Source organism: Canis lupus, chromosome 19, assembly GCF_048164855.1.
Source record: "Canis lupus baileyi chromosome 19, mCanLup2.hap1, whole genome shotgun sequence".
Taxonomy (NCBI): domain Eukaryota; kingdom Metazoa; phylum Chordata; class Mammalia; order Carnivora; family Canidae; genus Canis; species Canis lupus.
Window position 1 is genome coordinate 10,932,779 of NC_132856.1, and position 24,826 is coordinate 10,957,604.

The 24,826-nt window shown below is 49.1% G+C and overlaps 2 protein-coding genes across 3 annotated transcripts in view; one reads left to right on the top strand and one right to left on the bottom strand.

The window, feature by feature from the left end:
* The window catches only part of OXTR (oxytocin receptor), a 27,090-nt gene extending 15,625 nt beyond the window's left edge, over window positions 1–11,465 (top strand). Inside the window, exon 4 of one of the 2 annotated variants that reach the window (XM_072785294.1) lies at window positions 3,827–3,963. Coding sequence is in view for 1 of the 2 variants with exons in the window: in XM_072785291.1 (XP_072641392.1) it covers window positions 3,827–4,074 (248 nt within the window). In the remaining variant the exon portion in view is untranslated. Of the gene's footprint in view, window positions 1–3,826 lie in introns of both variants that reach the window. The other variant, XM_072785291.1, reaches the window with a different exon arrangement.
* On the bottom strand, window positions 10,713–24,013 carry CAV3 (caveolin 3). Its single transcript, XM_072785295.1, has 2 exons — window positions 23,587–24,013; window positions 10,713–11,463 (listed from the first exon to the last, which is right to left on the bottom strand). Exons 1-2 carry the CDS (start codon window positions 23,698–23,700, stop codon window positions 11,122–11,124), a joined length of 456 nt encoding a protein of 151 aa, XP_072641396.1. The 5' UTR covers window positions 23,701–24,013; the 3' UTR covers window positions 10,713–11,121.
* Window positions 24,014–24,826: the final 813 nt, after the last annotated feature.

The window sequence follows — 24,826 nt, forward strand, 5'->3', positions numbered from 1 at the left end:
AGGTTAAGTATCTGCCTTCAGCTCAGGGAGTGATCCTGGAGTCCCAGGATCGAGTCCCGCATCAGGCTCCCTGCAGGGAGCCTGCTTCTCTCTCTGCCTATGTCTCTGCCTCTCTCTGTCTCTGTCTCTTATGAATAAGTAAATAAAATATTAAAACAAAAACAAAACCACAGGGTCCTGTGCAAGCTTGAGCGGTGATTTCAATGGTCAGCATTTTCATGTGCTTTCTTGAAAACGACACTGTGAATCGTGAGGACGATATGTTCCATGCTTTGTTCTGTTCCTGTTCTTCTGCAGCCTTGTGAAGCCTTTCTAGCCACCAGAAAGGGCAGCAGTGTGGTCTAAACAGGGTTCAGCAAGTGCAAAGAGCTGGTGAGGTGCAATCAATCACCTGCTCAGAAATAGTCAATGGCTCCCCGTTGTATATAGATTAAATCTCAGCCTGGATTCAAGATCCTCCTCAGCCTGGCTCTTTGCCGTTTCTTTTCTCGTGAAACTCTCCTACTCCATCTCTGGCAGCCCCTGAAAGTTCTTGGACATCCTCACTGGTGTGCCTTCGTTTCTATTGCTTCCTTCCTTTGAGATGTCCTCTCCAGTTTTTGATCCCCAGATAGCTGTCCTCCCTGCTGATGGTTGCATTTCCACCACGGGGGACGCATGGCCCTTGGATGCCTAGGATATTGCCAAATTTTTAAAAGTCCAGTTGTACCCTTAGCATTTGGTAGCCTGACTGGAGCAGGTTCAGCTTAGGGTGATGCATCCCCCAAGGAGCCGAGCCAGGTCGTCCTTCCGGTCTGCGGCCACCAGGTGGGGGCAGAGGCGCTGGCGCTGCTCCCGACTCCTCCCACTCAGGCTGGCCTCCTGGAGGTAGGAAATCTCCCCTGGCTCCTCAGCCTTTTTTTGCTGCTGATGTTTCTGCATGTTTTTTTTTTGTTTGTTTTGTTTTTTTTTTGTTTTGTTTTGTTTTTGATAGGTTAAGTAAGTTAAATGATCCAAACGTAAAGTCAGGCAATAGCTTAAGAGAAAAGATATGATTTTAACTACATGCAGTTAGGTGAAAGGTGATGCCTTCCTGTCCAAGTGTGAACTTCATTCCTACTATGTCCTTCTACTTTGTTTCATATCCTTAAACACCTTCATTCTTGCCCATGTGTCTGATACCTTACTCCTCAATGCCCTGTTAAAATTTTAACTTTTTATGTGTTGATTTTGCCTCCTTTATTTTACACATTTAATTACAATTTTGAGGACTTTCTGGGTTTTTTTTAGTCTTGGTGATTTCTCAGAAAAAAATTTCTACATTTTTTTAAAAAGATTTTGTTTATTTATTCATGAGAGACACACACACACACACAGAGGCAGAGACACAGGCAGAGAGAGGCAGGCTCCATGCAGGGAGCCTGACGTGGGACTTGATCCCGGGTCTCCAGGATCACACCCTGGGCTGAAGGTAGCCCTAAACTGCTGAGCCACCCAGGCTGCTTGAATTGCTACATTTAAATTCATCTTCTTAGCCATCCAAATCATATATATATATATATATTTTTTTTTCTTCTCTTCTATAGAAAGTGAGTAGAACAGGCCTTTTTTTTCCCCCTCCAGTTTCCCACTTTCCTATTTTTTTTTAAAAAAAGATTTTATTTATTTATTTCATGAGAGAGGCAGAGACATAGGCAGAGGGAGACGCAGGCTCCTTGTGGGAAGTTCGATGTGAGACTCAATCCCCACATCCCGGGATCATGCCCTGGGCCAAAGGCAGATGCTCAACCACTGAGCCACCCAGGCGTCCCTCCACTCTCTTGTTCTTTACTATTTTAGTTCAAGGATTAGATGCTCCTCCTTTGCTTTCCTAAATATTCTCTTTTGCAAGACTTTTGGTTTTATCCATTGTGGTTTGCTTTTGTGCCAATAGGTGCACCAAATAATTAGACCAGTGGTTCTCACACTTCTGTGTGTGTCAGAACCCTCTGGATGGCTGTTTACAACACACTGGTGAACCTCACCCCCAGGGGTCTGGTCCAGTAGGTCTAGGGCAGGGCCTGAGAATTTACATTTCTAACAAGTCCCCAGGTGATCCAAGGATCCCACTTTGAGAACCAAACGTTTGTCTTGCAAACCAACATCGTTCTCCCTTTGGTGCTTGGTGACTTTGCTGACAAATATCTCCATGCCTTCATCTGTGGTGGCTTCTAGATCTTGTGGCTCCACTGTCCCTGTGAAAAATCCTTTCTTGGATTTAGCTCTTGAATTCTGGAGTTATTTGTTAATTTTTAAGTTTTTATTTGTTAATTTAAGTAATCTCTGCACCCGATGTTGGGCTCAAAAATCAAGTCACATGCCACTCCAAGCCAGCCAGACACCCCAGAATTCTGGAGTTATTTTTTGAAAACTTTTTGTAGACAAGACCAAAGACTAGAAGATTTTCCAAGCCTTCTTGCAGGTGCCTTCACTCATAAGGATGTGGCTGAGAGCAGCTGTCTCGGGTACATTGTTTTCCTTGCGGATTTTTAGAGGGATTCCTCATTCTCTTCCATGGTAGGAGATGGCTACAGTTGGTCAGATTGAAGTCCATTGCAAGGAACTTAGATTTTTTTCCCTCCTTCTGAAACCCGGAGGTATATAGAATTAGGAGTTTTTCTTTGCTTGCTTGCTTTTTTTTTTTTTTAAAGTAAGGTTGACACCCAGTGTGAGGCTTGAACTCATGACACCACGATCAAGAGTCATGTGCTCTACCGACTGAGCCAGCCAGGCACCCCAGGATTTGAAATTTTTCTTTCCTTTTGAAGCTTGAACTCGTGACAAGCAAAGTCTTGAAGTTGATCTTTAATTTTGCCTGAAACACAATAAATGCTCAGTGTAATAGCTTTTGCACGGTTCCTCAAATAATTTCAAGGTAAACTTTTTTTTTCCTGTGTAAGTCTTATTTGTCGTGCTCTTGAAGCAGTGCTCTTAGGGGTACAGAACTGTCAGTGTTCTCAACTGCGAAAATAGCAGCTCTTTCTTGCCACCGTGCCTTTTCCTGTGCAATTCCTTCTGCCTCGAGCACCCTTCCTCCCTCTCTGCCTGGAAAACTCATAAGCATCCTTCAGGGATCAACTCAAATGCCGGTGTCTGTGGGGCTGGCCATGATTTGCTCAGATTTGCACTCCTCCTTGGTGTTCCCTACCCCACGGTGCCCGCACAGTGCCCACCTCATGGAGCTACTCATTTTATTTTTGTGTCCCTGGTGCCTTGCCGGGTGTGTGGCACACAGTCACGATAGCAGCCACCATGTACTGAGCACTTACCGAGTGCCAGGCATTTTAAAAAAAATCCTTGCAGTATTCTCGTGAGGTTTGGATAGCCTTGTTATCCCTGCTGAAAGATTAGCAAACAGCAGTCTCTTGGGGAACTAAAGTAATTTGTTGCTGGCAGAACTAGGCTACAAACCAGGCCTGGCAGCTTCCGGACTCTGTGCTCTTGGGCACTCCAAGGCATAGGCACTGGATCCTTGCTGAGTGAGTTATGAATGAACAGGTGGCCGGGACGAGTGCAGCCCCTGCTGATGGAAGCTCTCGGCGGGTATGCTTTTGATGACAGACGGGATGGGGAGCATTCTAGGGCTAGGCTGAGCCTGGCAAGGCTGGGAGGTGGGCGGGGGGGGGGGCAGGCTGAGTGCACGCCCAGAGCCACAATATGGAAGGCAGACAGACTTTGTCTCTCTAGTTCTCCATCTTGTGACTCAGCCCCTGGTACCTGGGAAAGGCCATTCTCAGGAAATGAGGGTGACTCCTCCAGTAGTGATGGCCTGTTCTCCTTTCTCCTTGCACCCCTACCCTCCCTTCAGCCTCGGCTTTCATCATAGCCATGCTCCTGGCCAGCCTCAACAGCTGCTGTAACCCTTGGATCTACATGCTCTTCACGGGCCACCTCTTCCATGAACTTGTACAGCGCTTCCTCTGCTGCTCCTCCAGCTACCTGAAGGGGAACCGTCCAGGAGAGACCAGCGTCAGCAAAAAGAGCAACTCATCCACCTTTGTCCTGAGCCACCACAGCTCCAGCCAGAGGAGTTCCTCGCAGCCATCCACAGTGTGACCAGGCTGGGCCAGGACTGCCTCCAAGGGCTTAGGTTGTGCCAACCTAGACAGTCCGCCCCTTGGTGGCTGTGTGCGTGTGTGTGTGTATAAGGTACCTTTCAGTTTGCACTCTTCTGCACCTTGGGGTAGCTTGAGTGGGATAAAATCCTGACCCGGGTAGGAAAATAGTCTCCATGGTAGAAGATGATGGGGGACTCAGCCATCAGACAACCCCTGGATCTCCTCTGGCGTCCTATAGATGTTTATTTACCCTGCCCCTACTGCTGTCCCTGGCTGGTAGATGTTTTTGTTTTTGTTTTTTTTCTTCTTTTTTTCTCCTGGACCTATCATTTCACTCCAGTATCTTTTTACTCCTTTATTTTGGGATCTTGTGAAAAGTGGTAAGTATAGGATTGGTAACACCCTGGGTGTGGAAGCCTAGTGTTCTAAGCTCAGAATAAGGAGCAGGAATGGGACCTCAGATGTGGAGGGTGGTGCTAATGTCCTCCTGCCTGACTTCAGAGTGCTTTTACTTTTGCATGGACCCATTCTAGCATCCTTGGGCACCAGCATGTCAGAAGGTGGCCCTGGGAACAGAGGATTCCTTTATGAAACCATTTGGCATAGGCAGCCAATTAAAACTTGTGTTAAAAATGTTTAAGAAGCTAATATTTACATGAAGCAGTTAGGAAAGAAAAAGAAACAAAAGGCATCCAAATTGGAAAAGAGGAAGTAAAACCCTTTGCAGATGGCATGATTTTGTATGTAGACAATTCTAAGGAGTTCATGCATATATACAAACCTGTTAGAAGTAATAAATGAATTCATTGAGGTTGCAGGGTACAAAGTCAATTTGCAAAAAAACAGTTGTATTTCTTTATACTAACAATTAACAATATGAAAATGAAATTAAGGAATCTTCCCATTTATACTGGTATAAGAAAGAATAAAATAAGAATAAATTTAACAACAGAAGTATAAGACTTATACCCTGATAACTACAAAATATTATTGAAAGAAATTGAAGAAGACTTAAATAAATGGAAAGATATCCTATGTTCGTGGATCAGAGACTTAAATTGTTAAGAAGACAATACTATCCAAAATGATCTACAGGTTCAATGCAGTCTCTTATCAAACTCCTAGTTGGCCTCTTTGCACAAATTGATAACCTAAAATTCACACAGAAATGCAAGGGCCCCAGAATAGCCAAATGATCTTTTGAAAAAGAACAAAGTTGGTGGATTCATACTTCCTGGTTTCAAAATTTACTACAAATCCATGATAATCAAAAGAGTGTGGTACTGGCGTAAGGATAGACATAAAGATCAATGGGATGGGCCAGTGGAATAGAATGGAAAGTGCAGTTATAAACTCTCATGTTTATGGCCAATTGATTTTTGACAAGTGTGGCAAGAGAATTCAATAGGGGAGACAGTCCGCTCAACAAATGGTGCTGGGAAAACTGGATATCCACATGCCAAAGGATGAAGTTGGTGAAGGGAATTAAGAGGTACAAACTTCCAATTATAAGACAAATAAGTCACAGTGATAAAAAGTATAGCACAAGAAATATAGTCAATGATATTGTGATAACATTGTTATGTGACTGCAGTTACCATGGTGAGCATTGAGCAATGTATGGGATTGTTGGAATTCTATGTTGTACATCTGAAACTAATATAACATTGTATGTCAACTATACTTCAATAAAAAAAAAAAGAATGAAGTTGGACTCCTACCTCACGCTGTATAAAAACTAACTCAAAATGCTTCGAGCCCTAAATGTAAGAGCTAAAACTATAAAACTGTTAGAAGAAAACATAGGCATAAATCGTTGTGACCTTGGATTAGGCAGTGATTTCTCACATATGATTCCCAAAAGCATAAGCAAAGGAAAAGTAGGTAAATTAACCTCATCAAAATGGGGTACAGAACTTCTGTGCTTCAAAGGCCACTGTCAAGAAAGTGAAAAGACACCTCACAGAATGGAAGAAAATATTTGTGAATCACGTACTCAGATCCAGAATATATCAAGAACTCTTAACACTTAAGAATAAAAAGCCGATTTTTAAAGGGGCAAAATATTTGAATAAACAAATAAATAGACCTATTTTTATATCCTCTCCAAGGAAGACATAAAAACGGCCAATAAGCCCATGAAAAGATGCTCAATGTTATTGTTCATTAGGAAAATGCATATTAAAGCCACAGCGAAATGCCACTTTGCGCCCACTAAGATGGCCGTAATCAAAAAGATGGGCAATAACAGGTGCTGGCAAGGATGTAGAGTAACTGGAACTCTCATACACTGCTTGTGGGAATAGAAAATGGTCCAGCCACTTGGAAAATACTTTGGCTGTTCTTCAAAAAGTTAAACATAGAATTACCATATGAGCCAGAAATGCCTCTCCTAGGTATTTACTCAAGAGAAGCGAGAGCCTATACAAATACAAAAAAATTGCACATAAATGTTCATAGCACCTTCATTTATAATAGCCTCCGATGGAAATAACCCAGATGTCTATCAACAGATGAATGGACAAATATGGTCTCTCTGTATGGTGACATATTATTTGGCTATAAAGGAATGAGTCCTGTCACTCTCTACAACACGGATGAACCTTGAAAACATTTTGCCGAGTGAAAGAAGCCATTGCAGAAAGCCACATACTGGATGGGTCCGTTTTTGTGAACTGTCCAGAACAGGCAAATCTATAGGGCAGGTTAGAGGACCATGGTTGCCAGGGGCTGGAAGTTGGGCTGAATGGAGAGGGAATGCTAATAAATGCTGGATTTCTTGGGGGAGGTGATGACAATTTTCTAGAATTAGTGATGATGGTATGTGAGTGTTTAGAATATGTGAAAACCACCGAATTGAACATTTAAAAGAAGTTCACAAAAACAAATGTTTACCAACCAAATTCGGAGACGACCGGCTGGAAGGATGAATTCCTTAGAATCTCCCTGAGCTTCTTCTATTTCTGTGACTTACCATGTAGGAGGAACAGTTACTCAGTTTTTCTGCAAGAGATGGTGTTTCCAGTTTGGCCAAAGCTACCAGCAGTGGTAATACTCCCATCCTGCTCTAGTACCGGCACAAGTGATGTCTTGGGCTGCAGACTGTTGTGTTTTATTTAGAAGGGCATTTCACCGAAGGTCTCAAAGGTTTTACTCACCTGGTAAACACATTCTCAAGTGTCCTGTCAGCCCTGAGGAAGGATATGACTGTGCCCAAGAAATACCTTTGGTTGTTTAATACACGATGTTCTAGATCAGAGGTTTTTCGATGGGGAGTGGCCAACTCATTGGTTCTTTAGTGCACTTAAAAAAAAAATGTCTATACATATTTTTGTGACTCACTGTGTTACAAGCAAAAGCACTTCCCAAAAGCCACAGATTCACTTTCTATATGCTCTGTCCTCTTCTCCCTCCACACTGCGTGTGCACACAACACAACACAACATTCTTGCACATAGTAGAAGAAGCTAGCATGGTTTAGATGTTCAGGGAGCAGAGAGGCATGCCCTGGAATGCCAGTATTCAGACTCGTACCATTTAATACAAGATCTTCAGTACTAACTGGACACTGTGAATACCAGGTAGTCCTCGCTCTTTGGGAGGCTAACAGGATGCTGATTTGGGGTCTTCGTGACCATGTATAGGACCACGGGGGCACTCTGGGTGCAGATGCAGCCATGATGGGGTCTGTTGGCAGTTGAGCCTCCCTGCTCACCAGCCAGAGTTGCCCTAGTCTCTGCTGTTCCCGGGGAAGTTGCTGCCCTAGCAGCTAACAGAAGCCACTGGGGGCCACGGGCACAGCAGATCAGTGGCATTCGGTTTCAGCAGCACCCATGGTTCTGCACCCCTCCCCTCCCAATCTTGTGCTAGAGACTATCTTCACCCTCTCAGTCTTTCTCGAACCGAGTCCTGAGCTCGGTTGTCTCTGCCCTCCTTCCCCAGACACCCCACCCCGAGGTCTGCATACACCTTCTCCCACCGCGTCAGACCCGTCTGCAAACCAAACACATGGCTGGAGCTGCCAATAAATTGGAGCATGTAGGTTTTCTTCTGCAATGTTTCATTATTCTGATGGTCAAAAGTGAAATGTGAACACTCGAAGGCTCTGAGCCTCATTTCCTTAGGCCCTGAAAGACATAATCTGTCATACAATCTGTGCTCCTTTTTGGATGGATCTGTGGGCTACAGCTGCACAAGGTCACCCTTTACAAATATCCTGGTTTCGAAAGTGCTTAACCTTTTCTATTCGAGTGCAGTGAAACACCACTAGATGCAAAATGTGAATTCCTCAGTTTTGTCCTACTGCAGTGACTTTCTCTGGTACCCTCATGGACTGTGCTAGCCGGTGCCTGATGTGGCCAAGAGCAAGATGTCTGCTTCATTAACTGCTTTATAAAAGGTGCACTGTATAAACATTTTTCCCCCCATACATTGCTTTGCCCTCTTTCTCCCTCCCTAAAATGGTGATCATGCCTGGTGGCTGGTGGGCTTGGATTCCCCTGCAGGGCTGCAGAGTTCTCTGCCTATGACAGAAGGACCCCAGCCGTGTGGCTGGGGTGGGGGTAGGGGGACCCGGTCCCATTGTTTGCGGTCATGATTTGTCAAGAGTTTTGTCGGAAGATGCTGTAAGTCCCAGGCACAGACCTCTTGTGTGATATACCACACCCACTGTGTGCCACTGTCTAACTCTGGAGAGAATAGGATTTTAGATCATCACCTCCAAGGGACCCTACCACTTATTTCTTCCAGTGAGATAAGGGGGCCACCTGCAGAACCACAAATGGGTTCGTGTTTTTCCTGGGCTCCACTGACTCACACTTTGGAGCTGGGACCTTCAACCTGCCTTTTGAGCAAGAATCCCTGATAAGCTGAATGTAGCATGTGAGAGAGAGAGAGAGAGAGAGAGAGAGAGAGAGAGAGAGACACTCCACCTCCTTGCTCTGGCCTCTTCCCATTATGCCCTCAGCATGCTGTTCTGCTATTTCTCAAGGAGATTCCTGGAAGACACAGAACTCCTTATGCATCTTAAATGTGTGTCCTTTCTCCAGTTCTGGGAACTTCATGGGTAAATGAGTACCTGCTGTAATCTGCCCCTCAAGAAAGAGAACAAGCTTGGAAAATTGGAGTTTAAGTCAAATCAGGTTATAGAAAGTGCCAAAGTGGTGAAAAATCTCTGCAGAACCCAAGATTCCAAGTCTTGGGACCTATTGACCTCAAGAGATGTTTGAAGGGCAGCCCCTTCGAGGAGGATGTAAATAATGCCGCCTCCAAACCTTTCCAGCAGGAGGAGCCCGGGCCCACAGGGTCCACCTGAGAATGTACAGAGCCCCAGCACAGAACAGAGACAGGTGGGCTGGAGCTGCTGTGCTCTAGTGATGGCTAGACCTCCCTGGGCTAAGCTAAAGGATGACAGCTGCAGTGTTTAGTAGCAAAAATATGGGTATCTGCAGCTTATTTTAAAATGCATAAAAAATAAAAGTGTGTAAAGAAAGCTGAGGTTGGTGGATGGAGAGAGATGTGACAAAGCAGGAGCAGTAAAATGGGCAATGTCGAGCCTGGATGGTGTGCATTCAGGTGTTCACGGCCGACCCTTCCAACTTCCTTCCTGTGTTTGAAAATTGCATAATAAGATACTAGAAAAAACAAAAATGAGTAAATTTTAAGGCTGAGATGGACATTAGAGATCGTTTTATGGATGGTAAAATTGAGGCCAGAGAAGGCAACTAGGAGGAGAGACAGGACCAGAACTGAGGCTGCCTGTGCCCTATCTCCCAATCTGCTCCACGACACTGCCCCCCAGTACTCCTTGGGTTCATGGCCAGGCACCAATGAGGCGATGCCTCTGAAAACCTGCTGCGGAACCATAATTTTATGAGACGAAAGTAAGTATTACATGGGGGGAAAAAAAGGTCAAGTGGGATTGGAAGACGTTGCCCTGAACAGTTTTCTTTCCTGCAGAACTTGTCAGAATCTTTAATGTACTGCTGTCTATTGAAAATCTCTGAGAGAAATATAGAGCATTTTCCAAACAAATTTAATCACAAAAGCCACCCCTCTTTTTTTCTGAGGACTAAGTTCTGGATAACACTCTTGGGAAAGTATCTGTAAAGAATGTAAGATTGCTGGTTCTTGTCTCCCCAGTGGGGTTAGGTGAAGAAGAGGTGGGACATGCCCTTGCTATTGTTTTTTATGTAGTGAGTCCACACCTGCACAGATTGGGCCATATGCCCTCATCACATCTCTGAAGGCTGAAGGTGTACACATACCAAGCAGCAGTGTCAGGGCCTTGGTATCTGTGGAGTCAAAGGGGAGGTTCAGAGAGTTTTGAACCCAGGCCCTGCCCTCGCTGGTGCCCAGGGAGGGACTCTTGCCCCTTCTGGCCCACGGGCCACTTTCTCCTGTTGGTGACTGCTGGCCAGCCCAGGGAAATAATCCCCTAAGTAACATGGGGGAGCAGATACCCAGCAAAGAAGAAGCCCAAGAGAAACCGAACTCTGTTCTGATTCTTGAATTTGGCCCAGAGGAGGGCCAACCAGCTTGCTCCACTTGTTTCTTAGGGCAGCAAACTGTATTTTTGAAGCTCATCAGGGCATGCACCTACCTTATGGACACACAGAAAACACAGCATTCCCGAAATGCAACCGAAACCGTTTATTGGAGCCACCCTTCTAATGCCAAGAGTCACTGGTAGCTTTCCCGGGCGGCATGCACGGATGGGTTGACCCCAGGTGGGAACCGAGTGCTGGTTTATGCTGTTACAGTACAAGTGAATGCAAAGACTTGCAGTAGCTGCCTCTTAGCAAATTATCGTTCCTCATGCCCGGTCACGGAGGCATCTAGGTGGGGCAGGGGGCAGAGTGAAGGGCCACTGTGCTTCTGTGGCAGGGCTCTTTTCTTGCTTGCTTCCCTAAACTGTGTGTCTTGGGGGGGAAATAGCAGTCCCTAAAGAGCAAGCGCTCACCAGCAGGCCCATGGAGCAGTGCCGTGGGGGGCCAGCCTGGCCTGACTCCCCCTGCCCGGCCACCCCCCTCACCCCCACCTGGCTTTACACTTCCTTCCGCAGCATCACCTTGATGTTGCTGCAGATCTGGCCCAGGGCGGCAAAGAGCGGGTTGCAGAAGGTACGGATGCAGAGGGAGTAGATGTGGCTGATGCACTGGATCTCAATCAGGTAGCTCTTAATGCATGGCACCACCGCCCAGATGTGGCAGAAAGAGATGCAGGCGAACAGGAAGCCCCAGAGCAGGGCCAGCGGGACCCCCAGCAGCGTGGACAGCAGGCGGTAGCACCAGTACTTGGAGACGGTGAAGGTGGTGTAGCTCACTTTCCACACGCCGTCAAAACTGTACGTGCCCACAGGCTCTGCGATCACGTCTTCGAAATCCACCTGCGGGGGCGGGAAGGACAAGGCCTTAGGTCACAACATCCACCCACTTCTGCGCTTCTGTGGGCCAGCATCACCCTCTGGGCGGGGAGTGGGGGGCTTGTCTCACCCGACGGCTGGGCCCCACCGCCAGGGATTCTGACCCAGCCCAGCCGGGGTGAGGCCCAAGACTGCATCCCTGACAAGCTCCAGGGTGATGCCAGGGCTGCCCTAGAGCAGTGAGGCACACGAGCTGGTCCATCCCCTTGTCCTGTGGGTGGAGAAACAGGCCTCGGGATGTTGAGTGACTTGCTTAAAGCCAAAGTAAGAGGCAGGCCTAGAGGCATGGTTCTTAAATTCTGTTCTTTTACGATCCGGTCCTAGTCATCCTGGGGGTAAGAAAGAGGCCTCTAGCTAGGCTGATCCTGAAGATAGCCAGGTGGAGGGAGGCCCGTGGCTGAAGAAGCATACTGGGCACTCCTAGGACCCAATGGGATGGACAGCGTGTGCCCTCCGCCGATGCAGGTGCTTCCGGAAGGCCAAGTGCAAGCCCAGAGTGGCCAGAGTGAGGCCAGAGAGGCCTGGCCAGACAGTCACTGGGAGGAGCAGTCTCTGAAGGCTTTTGCACACTGGATTGACCAGATCTGAGCTGATTTTTTTTTAGAGGTTATTTATTTATTTATTATGAGAGACACACAGAGAGAGGCAGAGACACAGGCAGATGGAGAAGCAGGCTCCTTGCAGGGAGCCTGATGCGGGACTTGATCCCAGGACCCCAGGATCACACCCTGGGCCGAAGGCAGATGCTCAACCACTAAGCCACCCAGGTGCCCTGATTTTTTTTTTTTATTGAAGTATAATTGATAATATAACATCATATCATTTTCAATATAATGATTGTCTGTATATTTGGGAGGTGATCACCCACTAAGTGTAGTTACCGTCCGTCACCACACATAGGTGACAAAATTGTGTGTGTGATGAAAACTTTTGAGTTCTGCTCTCTTAGCACCTTTCACATGTGTCACACAGTATTATTGTGAAGTATAGTCACTGTGCTGGAACCTACGTCCCTGTGACTTATTTATTTTATAACTGGAGGTTGGTTCCTTCTGACCCCCTTCACTCACCACCCACCCCCGCCTCTGGCAACCACCATTCTGTTCTCTGCTCTCTCCTCTGAATTTTGAGCAGCTGATTGGGCCGGTGGAGGCCGGGAGAGAGGACGCAGGTGGGGTCCAGTAGGGAGCTGCGGCAATAGTCCAGGTGGGACATGGTGCCAGGCTGGTTTGGGGTGCTGGTGGCGGGTTAGAGAGGTGCGCAGGGCTGGGAGCTGTTGTGGGATCTGGCATGAGGCAAAGTGAGGGCCGTGCTGTCCTGGCTAGTAAAGGTGTCTGGTACCGAAGAAGGCTGAGCAGGCCCCAAGCACCCTAGTCCTGCGGCGACCTCAGACTTTCCTCTCTCTGTTCCCCCACCGGCCCACCTTGCAGCTGGAGGGAGCATGGGCGCTCACAGAATCCGGTTCACACGTTCCACTGCAAAGGTGGCTGAGGCCTCATTTGGGAAGTGGGAAAAAATAATCAGTAAACTCGAAAAAAAAAAAAGGTTACTCTCAGCCAAGTCATTTAACTGACCTTTCTTGAGCCCTCACTATGCATTAAACAGCATCATAGCTGCTTTCTTGTCTGCAACGTCCTTTAGCACCACTAAGCCTTAGTTGTCATGTCTGTAAAATGGGAACATGACCATCTTCCGTGCTCCTGGGCCATTTTAATAAAAGCTGGCTGAATGAAGGCTCAAAATCATCAGACTGTGGTGGGAGGGGTCACCTGTGGGGCCTGGTGGGGCCAGATCTTAAACACCACTCTTTCAGGGGCAGCCCCTTCCCTGCTTTTGTTGGGGGAAGGAGGTCCTCTCAATTGGCCACAGAATTACTTTTCAGATTACTTTTCATTATAAAATGACAGCCACGTTGCAGAAAATTCAGGAAATAGTAAAAATAAAACAAAAGTATCTCCAATTTATATTTCTCTAATACTAACAGTGTCATTGCTTTGGTGCTTTTCTTTCCAGGGTAACTTTTTTGAGGGGGAGAGAGTGGACCTAATCATGTTGTAGGTACAATGGGGCGTCCTGTTTTCGTCCCATGACTAGACTGAGCTCCTGCCCCATGCCCCAGATCCCTGGATCCTCCTGGAGGCAGCAGGGGATGAGGTCTCCCCCAGGGGGTGATATGTTTATGGGAAGCAAAGTTGACAACCTGGGATTTTGGGTGATGTGAAAAGCTGACTCAGGGAGTCAGGAGCGCCTTCCAGGACTCCTGTAAATCTCGGCCTCCAGCTTTCTCCGCTGGGGTTCAGCAGAGGTCATTTAACCTCTTAAAGTTCCCCTGGATGGAAGGCCAGGGCTGGAGGGAAGAATATAAATATGGTCCTCATCTCAGAAAGATGGTATTTATTCCTAGAGGGCTTCCAGGAGGCGGTGATGGGCTGGGAATTCGGTGGACAGTGAGGTTTGGAAGAAGAAATGGAAAACTGGTGTGCTGGACATTTGGAAAAGAAGGCCCAGGTTGGTTGAGGAACATCTCATGGCTGTGGACAGTGGATGGAAAGGGCTGGTATCTTCTCTATTTGGTTTAGATGGGGCAAAAATTCAGAGTTGCCGTTTCTTGGGGGAGCTTTCAAATTGAAGAAGCTGGAGAGGATAGGGCTGGGGAACCATCTTGACCCTGACCTGGGTACACCCGTAGTGGTTCTTGAGGTTCAGTTAGATCCCTAGGGCCTGGGTCCTGTCGATGGAGGAGTTCTGACCTCTGCAGCCTGCCCCTCCTCCACCACGGCCGCACCCCAGCCTGATTGATGCCTCTTAGCACCCAGGCTGGCTTCTGGAGCATGGTGCAGCCCCAGGAACTCTGCCAGCAGAAGGAGCTATTAGGGCAGAGGCGTGCCCCCCAGCCCTGGTCCCAGCAGGCGCTTCCTCCCTCCTGCACTCTCCTACTTAGCGCCTGTGGCCTCCCTGCCCTTCTTGTGGCTGTTCTCAGGATGGTGTCTCCCCGCCTCTCAGGGCAGGCGGCCCAGAGGTGGGAGGCAGGGCCCAGACTGATTCTAATCTAAGCTGTCCACACCAGCCCAGCCACGGTCAGACCTGGAGGCGGATGCTGGCTTTGCAGCATCTAAGGTCCAGTCCTTGTCCACCGAGACACCTGCCCCCAGGCAGGGCTCCCACCCCTTTGTTTCCAGCCACCGGCCCTGCTCCTCTGTAGCCCAGCCCGCTTTGTTCATTTAGTCCCACGTACTCTGACTTCAACGCATTTGATTATTTGTGTCTGGCCTCTGAGAGGCGGCCGGGTGGGAAAGAGCCCTGTGTGAAGTCCCACTGCTGAGGCTGGGGTCCAGCCCCCCTGCTTATTGGCTCTGTAACCGTCAGCAGGTGGACTGAGCTTTTCTGTGCCTCAGCTTCCTGGAGTCATCTCATAAAGTTTGTTGGAGGATTAAATAAGTTAAATAAATAAGTTCTGAATGCCTAGAACACTGCCCGGCCCAGAACAGCTGATTAATAACAACCGGTAACTGTTGTTGGTGGTTGTTACAGAATGTTGTCCCCAAGAGGACGTTAGAGCCCCAAAGGTGGCCTTGCGCACCAGTGCAGGCGCTGCTCTGATGAGTGACTTTGGCAGATGACTTACCTCTTTGAGCTTCACTTCATCTGTAAAATGGATTTGCTATTTCTTAAAACCTTGTTCTGAGAAATAGAAATAATCATCCATTCACCCTGCACCCTCTATTCACCCACCCATCCAATCTCTCATCATCCGTCCCTCCATCCATCAATCCAAAGATCTACCCATCCATCCATAGACATCCATGCATCCTTCCCTCCATCCCTTCAAACACAGATTTATTCAGCACCCACTCCGTGGCAGTGCTCAGCACAGCGCCTGGCACATGGTAGGAGCTCAGTGACAGGAATTCTTGGTTCAGTTATTCTCAAGTACCTATGAAAATACATCTCAGAAAATCTGTTGACACGCCAGATCCTGGTACATTAATTCTGCAGCTTCCCTCGGCATAATTGTGTGTGCGTTCACGCACACCTCAGCCTGCGCTGATGAGTCCTCTTTTCCCTCATTTTCTGTTTACAATAATAATCCCACTCCCAAGGACCTCTCTGCCGTGTCTTTTAATGAGTATTTCTTCGCAAAAGACATCGGCGCTGACATTTGAATTATTCCCCCTAATTTCCTTTGGGCACCGTGCATCGGGCGACGGCTTCGTTTTCTGGGAATCGGAAGATGTGCTCTCAGAGGGATGGGCTGTGCTGGCAGGCCCAGCTGTTCCCCCAACCCGGACTGAGCACTGGGACAGCTTTGGTCACAGTGCCTACTTTGGGGAGATATTTTTAAGACCCGGCTCAGGCAGGTCTTAGGCCACCACGGCAGTATATCAAAAGCACACAGTGATTTCATTTCTTAATTTGTCTGGAGGGAAGATGACTTTTTCTGGGAGGGTGGTGGGACGGGAGCTGGACCCATGGCAGAGCCTCAGGGCTTGGTGTGCAATTGGTGGGAGGGTAAGGGGTGGGAAGGGTGAATGTGGCTGCTCATTCAGTTGGTGTCCCCTTCTCTGGCATATTTATTTTTGGAATAGCAAGAGAGCCGGTTGATTAAACAGAATCAGCCCCCGCAGCCCCCGCAGGCTCCCAGAGGGTGGGGAAGGGTGCTGGACAGCAGGACCAGGCGTTGCCGGAGGGTTCGGAGAAGGCCAGCAGCCACCCCCTGTCAAAAATACCTCCCCAGATTCCTGTATGACTCAGTCCTTGGGCATCCTGGGCCCTGGACAATTCAGATAGAGTATCTGTGGGTGGGGAAACTGCTCTAGGCAGAGGCATGGGCATCTGGTGCCAGCCTCCACTTGACCACTGAGTTACTAGAGGCTTGGAGCATGGTGCTTTCCCTCTCTGGGCCTCTGGTTTGTTTGTTTTTGTTTTTTAACTCTACACCAAGAGGATTGAGCCAAGATCCCTAGTGACTCAGAGTTTGATTTGGAGTCAGAACACCCGGGGGGTGGGGGGCTTAGTTTTGCTGGGATTTGCTTCGTTTTCTTGCCTAGTACCTTGCTACTTAAAGGGTGGCCCATCGCCAGTCCCCTCTTCCCAACAGGATATGTATAGAAGTTGAGAGTAAGCATTTAGAAATAGTCACCGAAATCGGAGCCAGTGATTTTATGTCTGATAACTCATAGTAAGAAAAATTGGTGCTTACATTGTAGATGCCTATTTTTCATTCCATTTCCCTAGTAATTAATTTCTATTGAATTTTATAAAAGCATCAGTGTTCAGCAAATTGAAGTTATAATAATAAAAGTGGCCCTTCACCCAGATAATTTGAGAAGCACTGGCTGATACAGTAGGAAGCTAAAATGAGGCGATAGCTGTAAAACAGCTGAAAAATGGCAAAGCTTTGCTTTTTGTGTTATAATTGGTAGTAACAATAATAGAATTCTACATAACATGGGAGAACCAAAGCAATGCTCACAATCTGGCCCTTATAAGACGTTGGTTTCTGGCCATGTATCTTATACTTGGTAATTTGCCAGCTTTTGGTGGGTAGTCATCCAGAGGTGACCCCCAATTAAGTCATGGCCCTGAACATTTAAGCCCTTGCCTCTTCTTATCCTATACTAAGTCTGGGCTTGCCCTATGACTCACTTCAATCACCAGAGTGCAGTAGAAGGGGTGCCGTGCCAGGTTCAGAACTCAGACTTCCAGAGGCCTGGAAGTTTCTGCCTTGGGGAGCCCTGAGCTGCCATATTAGAAGTTCACTTTTATACCCTGATGTAGAGACTGGTGGCATTCGAAGTACATTACTATCCTCTGCTCTGGGGTATGGCAGAGAGGCCACATGAGGGAGAGTCCCAGTTGTCCCAGCATCCTGGCTGAGCCCCACCTTCCATCCATCCCTGCTGAGGCCCCAGGTGACTGCCACCTCTGGAGAGGCCACCGGTGAGAGCAGTGGAGCTGCCCAGCTGCCTCTTGTTGACCCCCACAACTGTGGGAGACCATCACATGGTGGTCGCTTTAAATCACTGAGTGTGGGGTGATTTGTTACACAGCAGTAGGTAACTAACACAGTGTGTCTTTAGGGAAAACTGGTAAGAACTCTGGATTCCAAGTTTATCATCTGCAGGACAAGGGGACTTGTTTGTACGTGCAAGTGCAAAACGTTCACCGGTCCCACCAAATAGGAATTTCTGGTGCCAGGATCCAGGAATCTGCATTTTAACCAGCAACTCAAGATAGTGGACCACATTTTGAAAAGCTAGATTAGTTAACACTTAGGAGCCCCCATAGCACTGAATTATAAATACCTCCATGTGAGTTACCAATGCCGCCCTTCCTAGAGGTACCTGACAGAGGACAGGACATTTCTGAAAGGAAGAAACTGCCAACATGGGATGGGTGGCAGCTTGGATGACCTTCTATGACCGGTCTCAACCTGCCCCTCTGCTTTCTCAGATGCACTTGGTCCTGTCATTCTTCTGCAGACAGAGTAACAAAGAGGCTCCATGTGTCCCCATCTCTGCCTCACCAATATGACCCATGGCTTCCTGGAAAAGTGCTGTAATCCATTAGTAACATTTGCCATGGACGTAGGTCGGGGAGCGGCAATACCCGTCTCTCACTTTTGCCAGTGACACCCAACATCCTCCATATCATGGCTTTTGCTTATCTTACTCCCTCTTCTTCAAAAGCCTTATTCACATTTTAATTTTCCCCCCATTTTTTTTATGCCCCTGGGTTACTGTGTCCCCATGGAGCTGGCTCCTGATTTTCTCAGATGAGAGTAAGGTCTTCCTCTGTTAAACCCCATGACCCTTCATCAGGCACTAATTTATGGCGCTCAGCACCTTCCTCCAGATATTCACATTACTTTAGTCTCATCCTCTCTGTTAGGTTGGATTCTTCTCCAGAGGAAGTACCAGGTCAGTTTCATCTTTCTGCAACAGGGTGTCCAGATGGACCCAAATCTGGAGCAGAGTTTGCGGGACTGGTGGCTGCTGGGTCCTTTCAGGTGTTTCTTAGCCTGAGCTGATAGGCAAAGGGTGTGGTTTGAGTGTGTTTCTGAGGGGGGAGGGTGTTTTGTGGCACATGAAGGTTGGAGGTGGCACGTGAACCATATGATGGGCTGGGGTCATGTCCAGCCCCCTGCCCTGTTTGACGCTGTGTAGCTGAGGGGAAAGCGGCTGGAGCCTGAGGGTGAGGAACCCATGGGGTACTTTGGGCTTGAGCATTTCTGCTTTAGGGTCTGGGTGCCTTGGTGTGGGTTAGGGAGACAGCCCTGAGCCCTCTCCGAAAGAACTCAGAGGCCTTCGAGGTGGGGGTGCAGCCCAGCAGGAATTCATGGGCAGGAGGGCTGCAGGTTTACAATGTGGGTCTGAAGGGAATGGTGGAGAGCCCCGCAACTGTTGCCATAGCCTCACATCCCCCAGAGCCTGGCATGAGGGCTCACACATGGTGGGTCGGTCGTGTTTGTCACCGTCTCCTCTGAGACAGCAGAGGACTTGGCACACAGTAGGCACTCAGTAATGATTCCTGGAATCAGTGTTCTCTGAATGGCGGTGACCATCAGGGGTGGAGGGAAGGGGGTGGCTCACCCCAGATCCTCAGCTCTAATCCCCATAAGCCTCCCTGGTGCCCGAGACCCAGCCCCGAACCTTGGGAGCCACGGTTCAAGTCTGCTGGTCTGTGTAGGGCTCTCCCTCTGCCTTTGGCACTCATCTTCCATCCCGGGTTCAAGGGCAGTACCAGGCCTTCCTTGAGGAAGTTTGGGGAAGTTTTGAGTCTGTAAAGTCAAAAGGCAGTGCCTCTGGTCTGCTGGCGTCAAATCTACAGACACCGTGGGTCTATCTCCTGCTTCCCATCCTTGGCTTTCTGTGTGAAACCTCAGCACCTGCTGACGGAGGAGGCAGGCCTCCCTCTTCTCCACCCAACCTCTGCTTACCCCAGGACTTGGGCCAGAGAGGGAGAGTGATTTCCCTGGAGTTACACAGGGAGCCTGTGTCAGGGCCGGGACCAGAACTTGGGTCTCTAGCTCAATCTTATTCCAGCATCTTACTGTGTCTTGCACCCTAGCCTTTTCACCTGTTAGCACTGGTGCAACCACCCTGACGGGTCCCTCCTGAGTTTCTGCTTTGCTTGTCTTTCTCTCCCTAAGTCTCACCCCCTCAGTTCCTTTTCCTCCTGCCTCCCTCCATCTTATCTTTGCCCCAATTGGTTTAAGAAGCCGAGGTGCCCCAGACTCCCATTTGGACAGACTGCCCAGGCCCCCTCCTGGCCAGCTCTCCTGTCTCCTTTTCTTTTCTTTTCTTTTCTTTTCTTTTCTTTTCTTTCTTTTCTTTTCTTCTTTCTTTCTTTCTTTCTTTCTTTCTTTCTTTCTTTTTCCTTCCTTCCTTCCTTCCTTCCTTCCTTCCTTCCTTCCTTCCTTCCTTTCCTTTCCTTTCCTTTCTTTCTTTTCTTTTTTTATTTGTTTTTTTTTTAATTTTTATTTATTTATGATAGTCATACAGAGAGAGAGAGAGAGGCAGAGACACAGGCAGAGGGAGAAGCAGGCTCCATGCACCGGGAGCCCGACGTGGGATTCGATCCCGGGTCTCCAGGATCGCGCCCTGGGCCAAAGGCAGGCGCTAAACCGCTGTGCCACCCGGGGTTCCCTTCTTTTTTTATTTGAATGAGCCAGCGAGCAAGTGAGAGAGAATGCACATGCGCAGGGTGAGGGGCAAAGGGAGAAGCAGACTCCCCGCTGATCAGGGAGCCTGATATGGGGCTCTATCCCAAGACTCTGGGATTAGGACCTGAGCCAAAGGCACCTGCTTAACCAACTGAGCCACCAGGCCCCGCTTTCTTCCTTTTTTTATTCTTTCACAGACAGTACACAAACCTAAAGTCTACTCCAACCGGTTTGTGCTATTTATCTGACTCCATTTTATGATCCTCATTCTGAATTTCAAAAGTTTTTCATTCTTTAGTTATTGAAAACGAAAGAAAGTCCAATAACTCCCTAAACCAGAGAACGTCCAATAATATATATAAAATAATAATCTCCTCTCCACAAGATTATTTGCAGGGTCTTTTGCTTAGCCTTTGAGGGATGTTTTCTGGGGTTCAGGAAAGACAGCTCTCAGCCCCTAGCCCCCGGGGAAGTTGCATAAGCAGCTGCATCTGTGTGGCTGCCCTCATCCCTCCCTCGGATTATAACCTGGACCTGGAGCCTGGAGCTGGCTCACCCTGGGCTCAGTAGGGCCTGAGAGCCTCTCTACATTTGTCACCCGTTTTTGTTTTGTGTTTCTAAGATTTTATTCAGTTATTCATTAGAGACAGAGAGAGGGAGGCAGAGACAGAGGGAGAGTCAGACTCCCCACTGAGCAGGGAGCCTGATGCGGGACTCGATCCCAGGACCCTGGAATCATGACCTGAGCCAAAGGCAGATGCTTAACTGACTGAGCCACCCAGGCGCCCTACACTTGTCACCTGTTGTGGATCTCTTTCAGAAGCCACATTCTTCCTTGGGGTCTTCTTCTCCATCCAGCAGCCAGCTAGGGATCGCCAGAGGGGAACCTGGATATAAAAGCTGGCCCATGGCTTAGTTGTCCTGCCCTGCAAGTTCCTCCAAGCTCCAGCTCAGTTCACACGTGTCACACCCTTGCTGCATGCCAGGGACTTTGTTAGGCACTTTCAAAACCCTTATTTCATTTATTCCTCACATTATACTTTTATTTGCACAGCACTGCTCTGAGAGTCCTTTACCTGGTGGAGGTAAATGATATTGCACTCATTTTACAGAGGGAAACTCAGGTCCTGAAGACCTAGGTAACTTGTCCAGGGCTGTTGCTTTTAGGTAGAAGAGAGTAAACTTGAAACTGAGTCTTTTGGGATCCCTGGGTGGCGCAGCGGTTGGCGCCTGCCTTTGGCCCAGGGCGTGATCCTGGAGACCCGGGATCGAGTCCCACGTCGGGCTCCCAGTGCATGGAGCCTGCTTCTCCCTCTGCCTGTGTCTCTGCCTCTCTCTCTCTCTCTCTCTCTGTGACTATCATTAAAAAAAAGAAAAAGAAACCGAGTCTTTTAAAGCCAAGTTTGGGACTCTTACTTCCAGACCACACTACACAAACCATGATAAATACTATTTTACATTTATATAGCAATTTCCCCCTTGTGGCACACTGGGCTATAAGTACCCTATTTCCACCACTCATGATACAGATAAATACACTAATCGCAATTTAATATGAGCTTTAATACGAGTAATTTAATATGGATAAATGCTCTGAGGGAAATTGGGGCACAGAGGAGGGAGCTACTATGCCTGGAGGAGCTAAGGAAGGCTTCCTAGAGGAGGTAACATTTGAAGTGGGTCTTGAAAGCTGAGCGGGGCATTCACCACAGGCAGGAGGGTGCTGCTGGTATCGACAGAGGAGTATGTTCTGGTTGGTGTGGCCTGCTCCTGGTGTTGGAGCTGGAAGGTGAAAGAAGAGGGTTGGAGCCAGATTGTGTTGGGGCTTGAAAGCCAAGGAGAGAAGTTAGAGTTTATCCAGCATGGGAGATATCCCACCAAAGGGTGACAGCATAGGGGCTTTGCCTCGGAGCAAGCCCGGAGCCACGCTGTCTAATCCAGTGGCCAGGAGCTTTGAGCACTTCACCTATGACCAGTGCAACAGAAGAACTGTATATCTTGTTTAATTTTAATTCAAATGTAAAAAGTGATACTTAATTCCGAGATTGGAAAACTTTTAAAAGTATTTGGAACTATTTGGGCACAGGAATCGATTTCAACTGTGTATATTATGAGATTTTAATACAGGACATGATTCCTTTTTTTTTTATAAGTATGGCTTTTTAAAAAAAGATTTTATTTATGTATTTATTCATGAGAGACAGAGAGAGAGAGAGAGAGGCAGAGACACAGGCAGAGGGAGAAGTAGGCTCCATGCAGGGAGCCCAACGCAGGACTCGATCCTGAGTCTCCAGGATCACACCCTGGGCTGAAGGTGGTGCTAAATCGCTGAGCCCCCCGGGCTGCCCCAGGACACGATTTCTAATACATTTGGAGTCTGAACTGATATGCAGCCTAAGTGTAAGCTACATGTTAGATTTCAAAGATGAAAAAAAAAAAAACAAAAAACAGACCGCATAATAGTGCACTGATAATTGTTTTATATCAGTTACCTGCTTCAATGATATTTTTTTTTGAAAATATTGGGTTAAATAAAAAAATATCTTGAGAATTAGTTTCTCCTGTCTGTTTCTCCTCTTTAAAATTGCAGCTTTTAGAAAATGTAAAGTGACATGGGGTGATGGTATCATGGGTCACATTATATTTCTATTGGTGGGGGCTGATCTGGGATTCGGATGCGTTTCATAGGACCCGGGGGCCCCAGGCACCGCCCTTTTGAGAGCCCTTCCAGTGACTCTAATGCTGGTGGTTAGGCCCTCTGCTTCCAGGAATTCTGCTGTAGAAGGACCCTGTGGCTAATGAGTGGAGGTTGAAGTGAGGGTGTGGGCCTGGAGGTGGCCAGGCTGCTAGTGGCATCCAGATGAGGAAAGAGGCCATGGGGGAGACTCCCCAAAGGCAGGGTGACTGTCCTCTGAGCGCTCCTTTCGGGAGCCGGGAGCCCTCCGAGAGGCCTCTGCCCCGGCCCGGCCGCAGGACCCGGGGTCAGGTGGGGAGCTGGCCCCACACCAGGAGCACTGGACATGGGGCGGCGCTCTGGGGAAATGAGTGCCCCCAGCCGTGCCGGGAACTGGAAGCCACCCTCTGGAGATTAGCCCCGCGCCCACCGTGGAGGCCGCAGAAACAACCCTGGCGCCGAAGAGGACCCAAGCTGGCCACCCGCGGCCTTCACCCTGGGCCAGGCCAGGAGCTCCTGGGAGGGGCCTCGGGGGCTCCAGGCACTGCCCCTCGGGGACCTGCCTCGGCGCCCCAGGCACCCCCGCGTCATGTGTGTGCGGCTGAGGCTTTGCTCCTGTTTATGCCAGACGTTCTTCGGGGTGTCACCTGCTGCCTTTTGAGGGAGGATTTGGAGAAGACGGAGGCACAGGGCGCCGGGGCAGGGCAGCGGGTTTGGGCGCGCCGCCCAGCAGGCCCGCCGAGCCTACCTTCACTATGTCCTCGTTGATGTTCTTGGGGTCTCGGTTCACCAGGTCGATCTCCTTGAAGTGGATGTCCTTGACGATCTGGGCCTCCAGGTCTGTGTGCTCTTCGGCCATCATCGCGGGGCTGGGGGCCGCAGGAGGGGACCTGTGCCGTGTGGCCGGCGGGGCTGAAAAGGCTCGGGCCAGGGACACGGTCTCGTGTCCCCAGACTTGTGCCCCTGCCGGCTAAACAGGCCCCACCCAGCGTGCCAGCTGACAGCTGTCCCGCATAACTCCGGCCTGCCTCGCGCTAAAGCCTCTGTGGCAGGCCTCCAAGCTAAAATTAAGACTGGAGCTCGGCGGGAAGGCCGGCACTCCTCCCAGGGCTCCCCCGGGGAGCGGGAGCCGCTGCAGTCCGCCCCCTGCCATCAGCCTGGGCAGCTCTGGCGGGGGGGGGGGGGGGGGGGGGGCAAGTTCTGCCTCCTGCGGCCTGTGAGGTCGCACAGCTCCCCTCCCTGGTCCACTGTGCTCCCGGCCAGAGAGTAAGGGTCAGGGGCTGCACTGCCCCGCGGAGAGGAGCTGAGCTCCCCTGGGACAGGGCTTCGGGAACTGAAACGCTGCCTGTTCGGATTCTCACTGGAGGAGGTAGCACCTGGCCCTGCTCTGTGGTGGCCTGCAGTGGGCCCCTCTTTCCCACTTCTGGGGCTCCCCCTGGAGGGGAGCTGTTGGACTGTGGGGTGAGACAGAGAAGCAGACCGCTGATGGGGCTGCCCACCCTCCCCTGCCTTTTGATGCCACGTGGAGGGCACCTGAAGTCCATGTTTATGCTGCCCTTTGCTCTTCCCCCGGTGACGGTTTCCAGGGTGCCCGTGGGCCCCAGACACTGCACAGGCATCCATGGGATGTACCTCTACCAGGTGCCTGCTCAGTTTTCCTGGGTCCTCAGGCATCACTGGAGGCCTCCACAGTGTAAAGGATGAAGACTCTGAGTCCCCAGGTGCCAGGGCTGTGCATCCATTCCCCCATCCTCCTGCTCATTCATTCAGGATTTGCTAACAGCTGGGGATGAACAGACCCATCAGGCTCTGTTCCAGCCTGGAGGAGCTCGCTGTCTAGGGGGGCAGACTGATTAAAAAATAAGTAATCACAATAGGGTGTGGCAGGTGCTCCAGATCAGCGATATTTTACAAGGAACTTGCTTTAAGAGGTCCACAGGAGGCAGTAGCTCACTCTGAGGGCATCAGGGAAGGCTTCCTAGAGGAGG

Excerpts from the sequence above, each read along its gene's own strand:
- CAV3 (XM_072785295.1), bottom strand. The coding sequence starts at position 23,700 with ATGATGGCCGAAGAGCACACAGACCTGGAGGCCCAGATCGTCAAGGAC. Across the intron at positions 11,464-23,586 it reads TCAACGAGGACATAGTGAAG|GTGGATTTCGAAGACGTGAT; the intron begins GTAGGCTCGGCG and ends CCGCCCCCGCAG.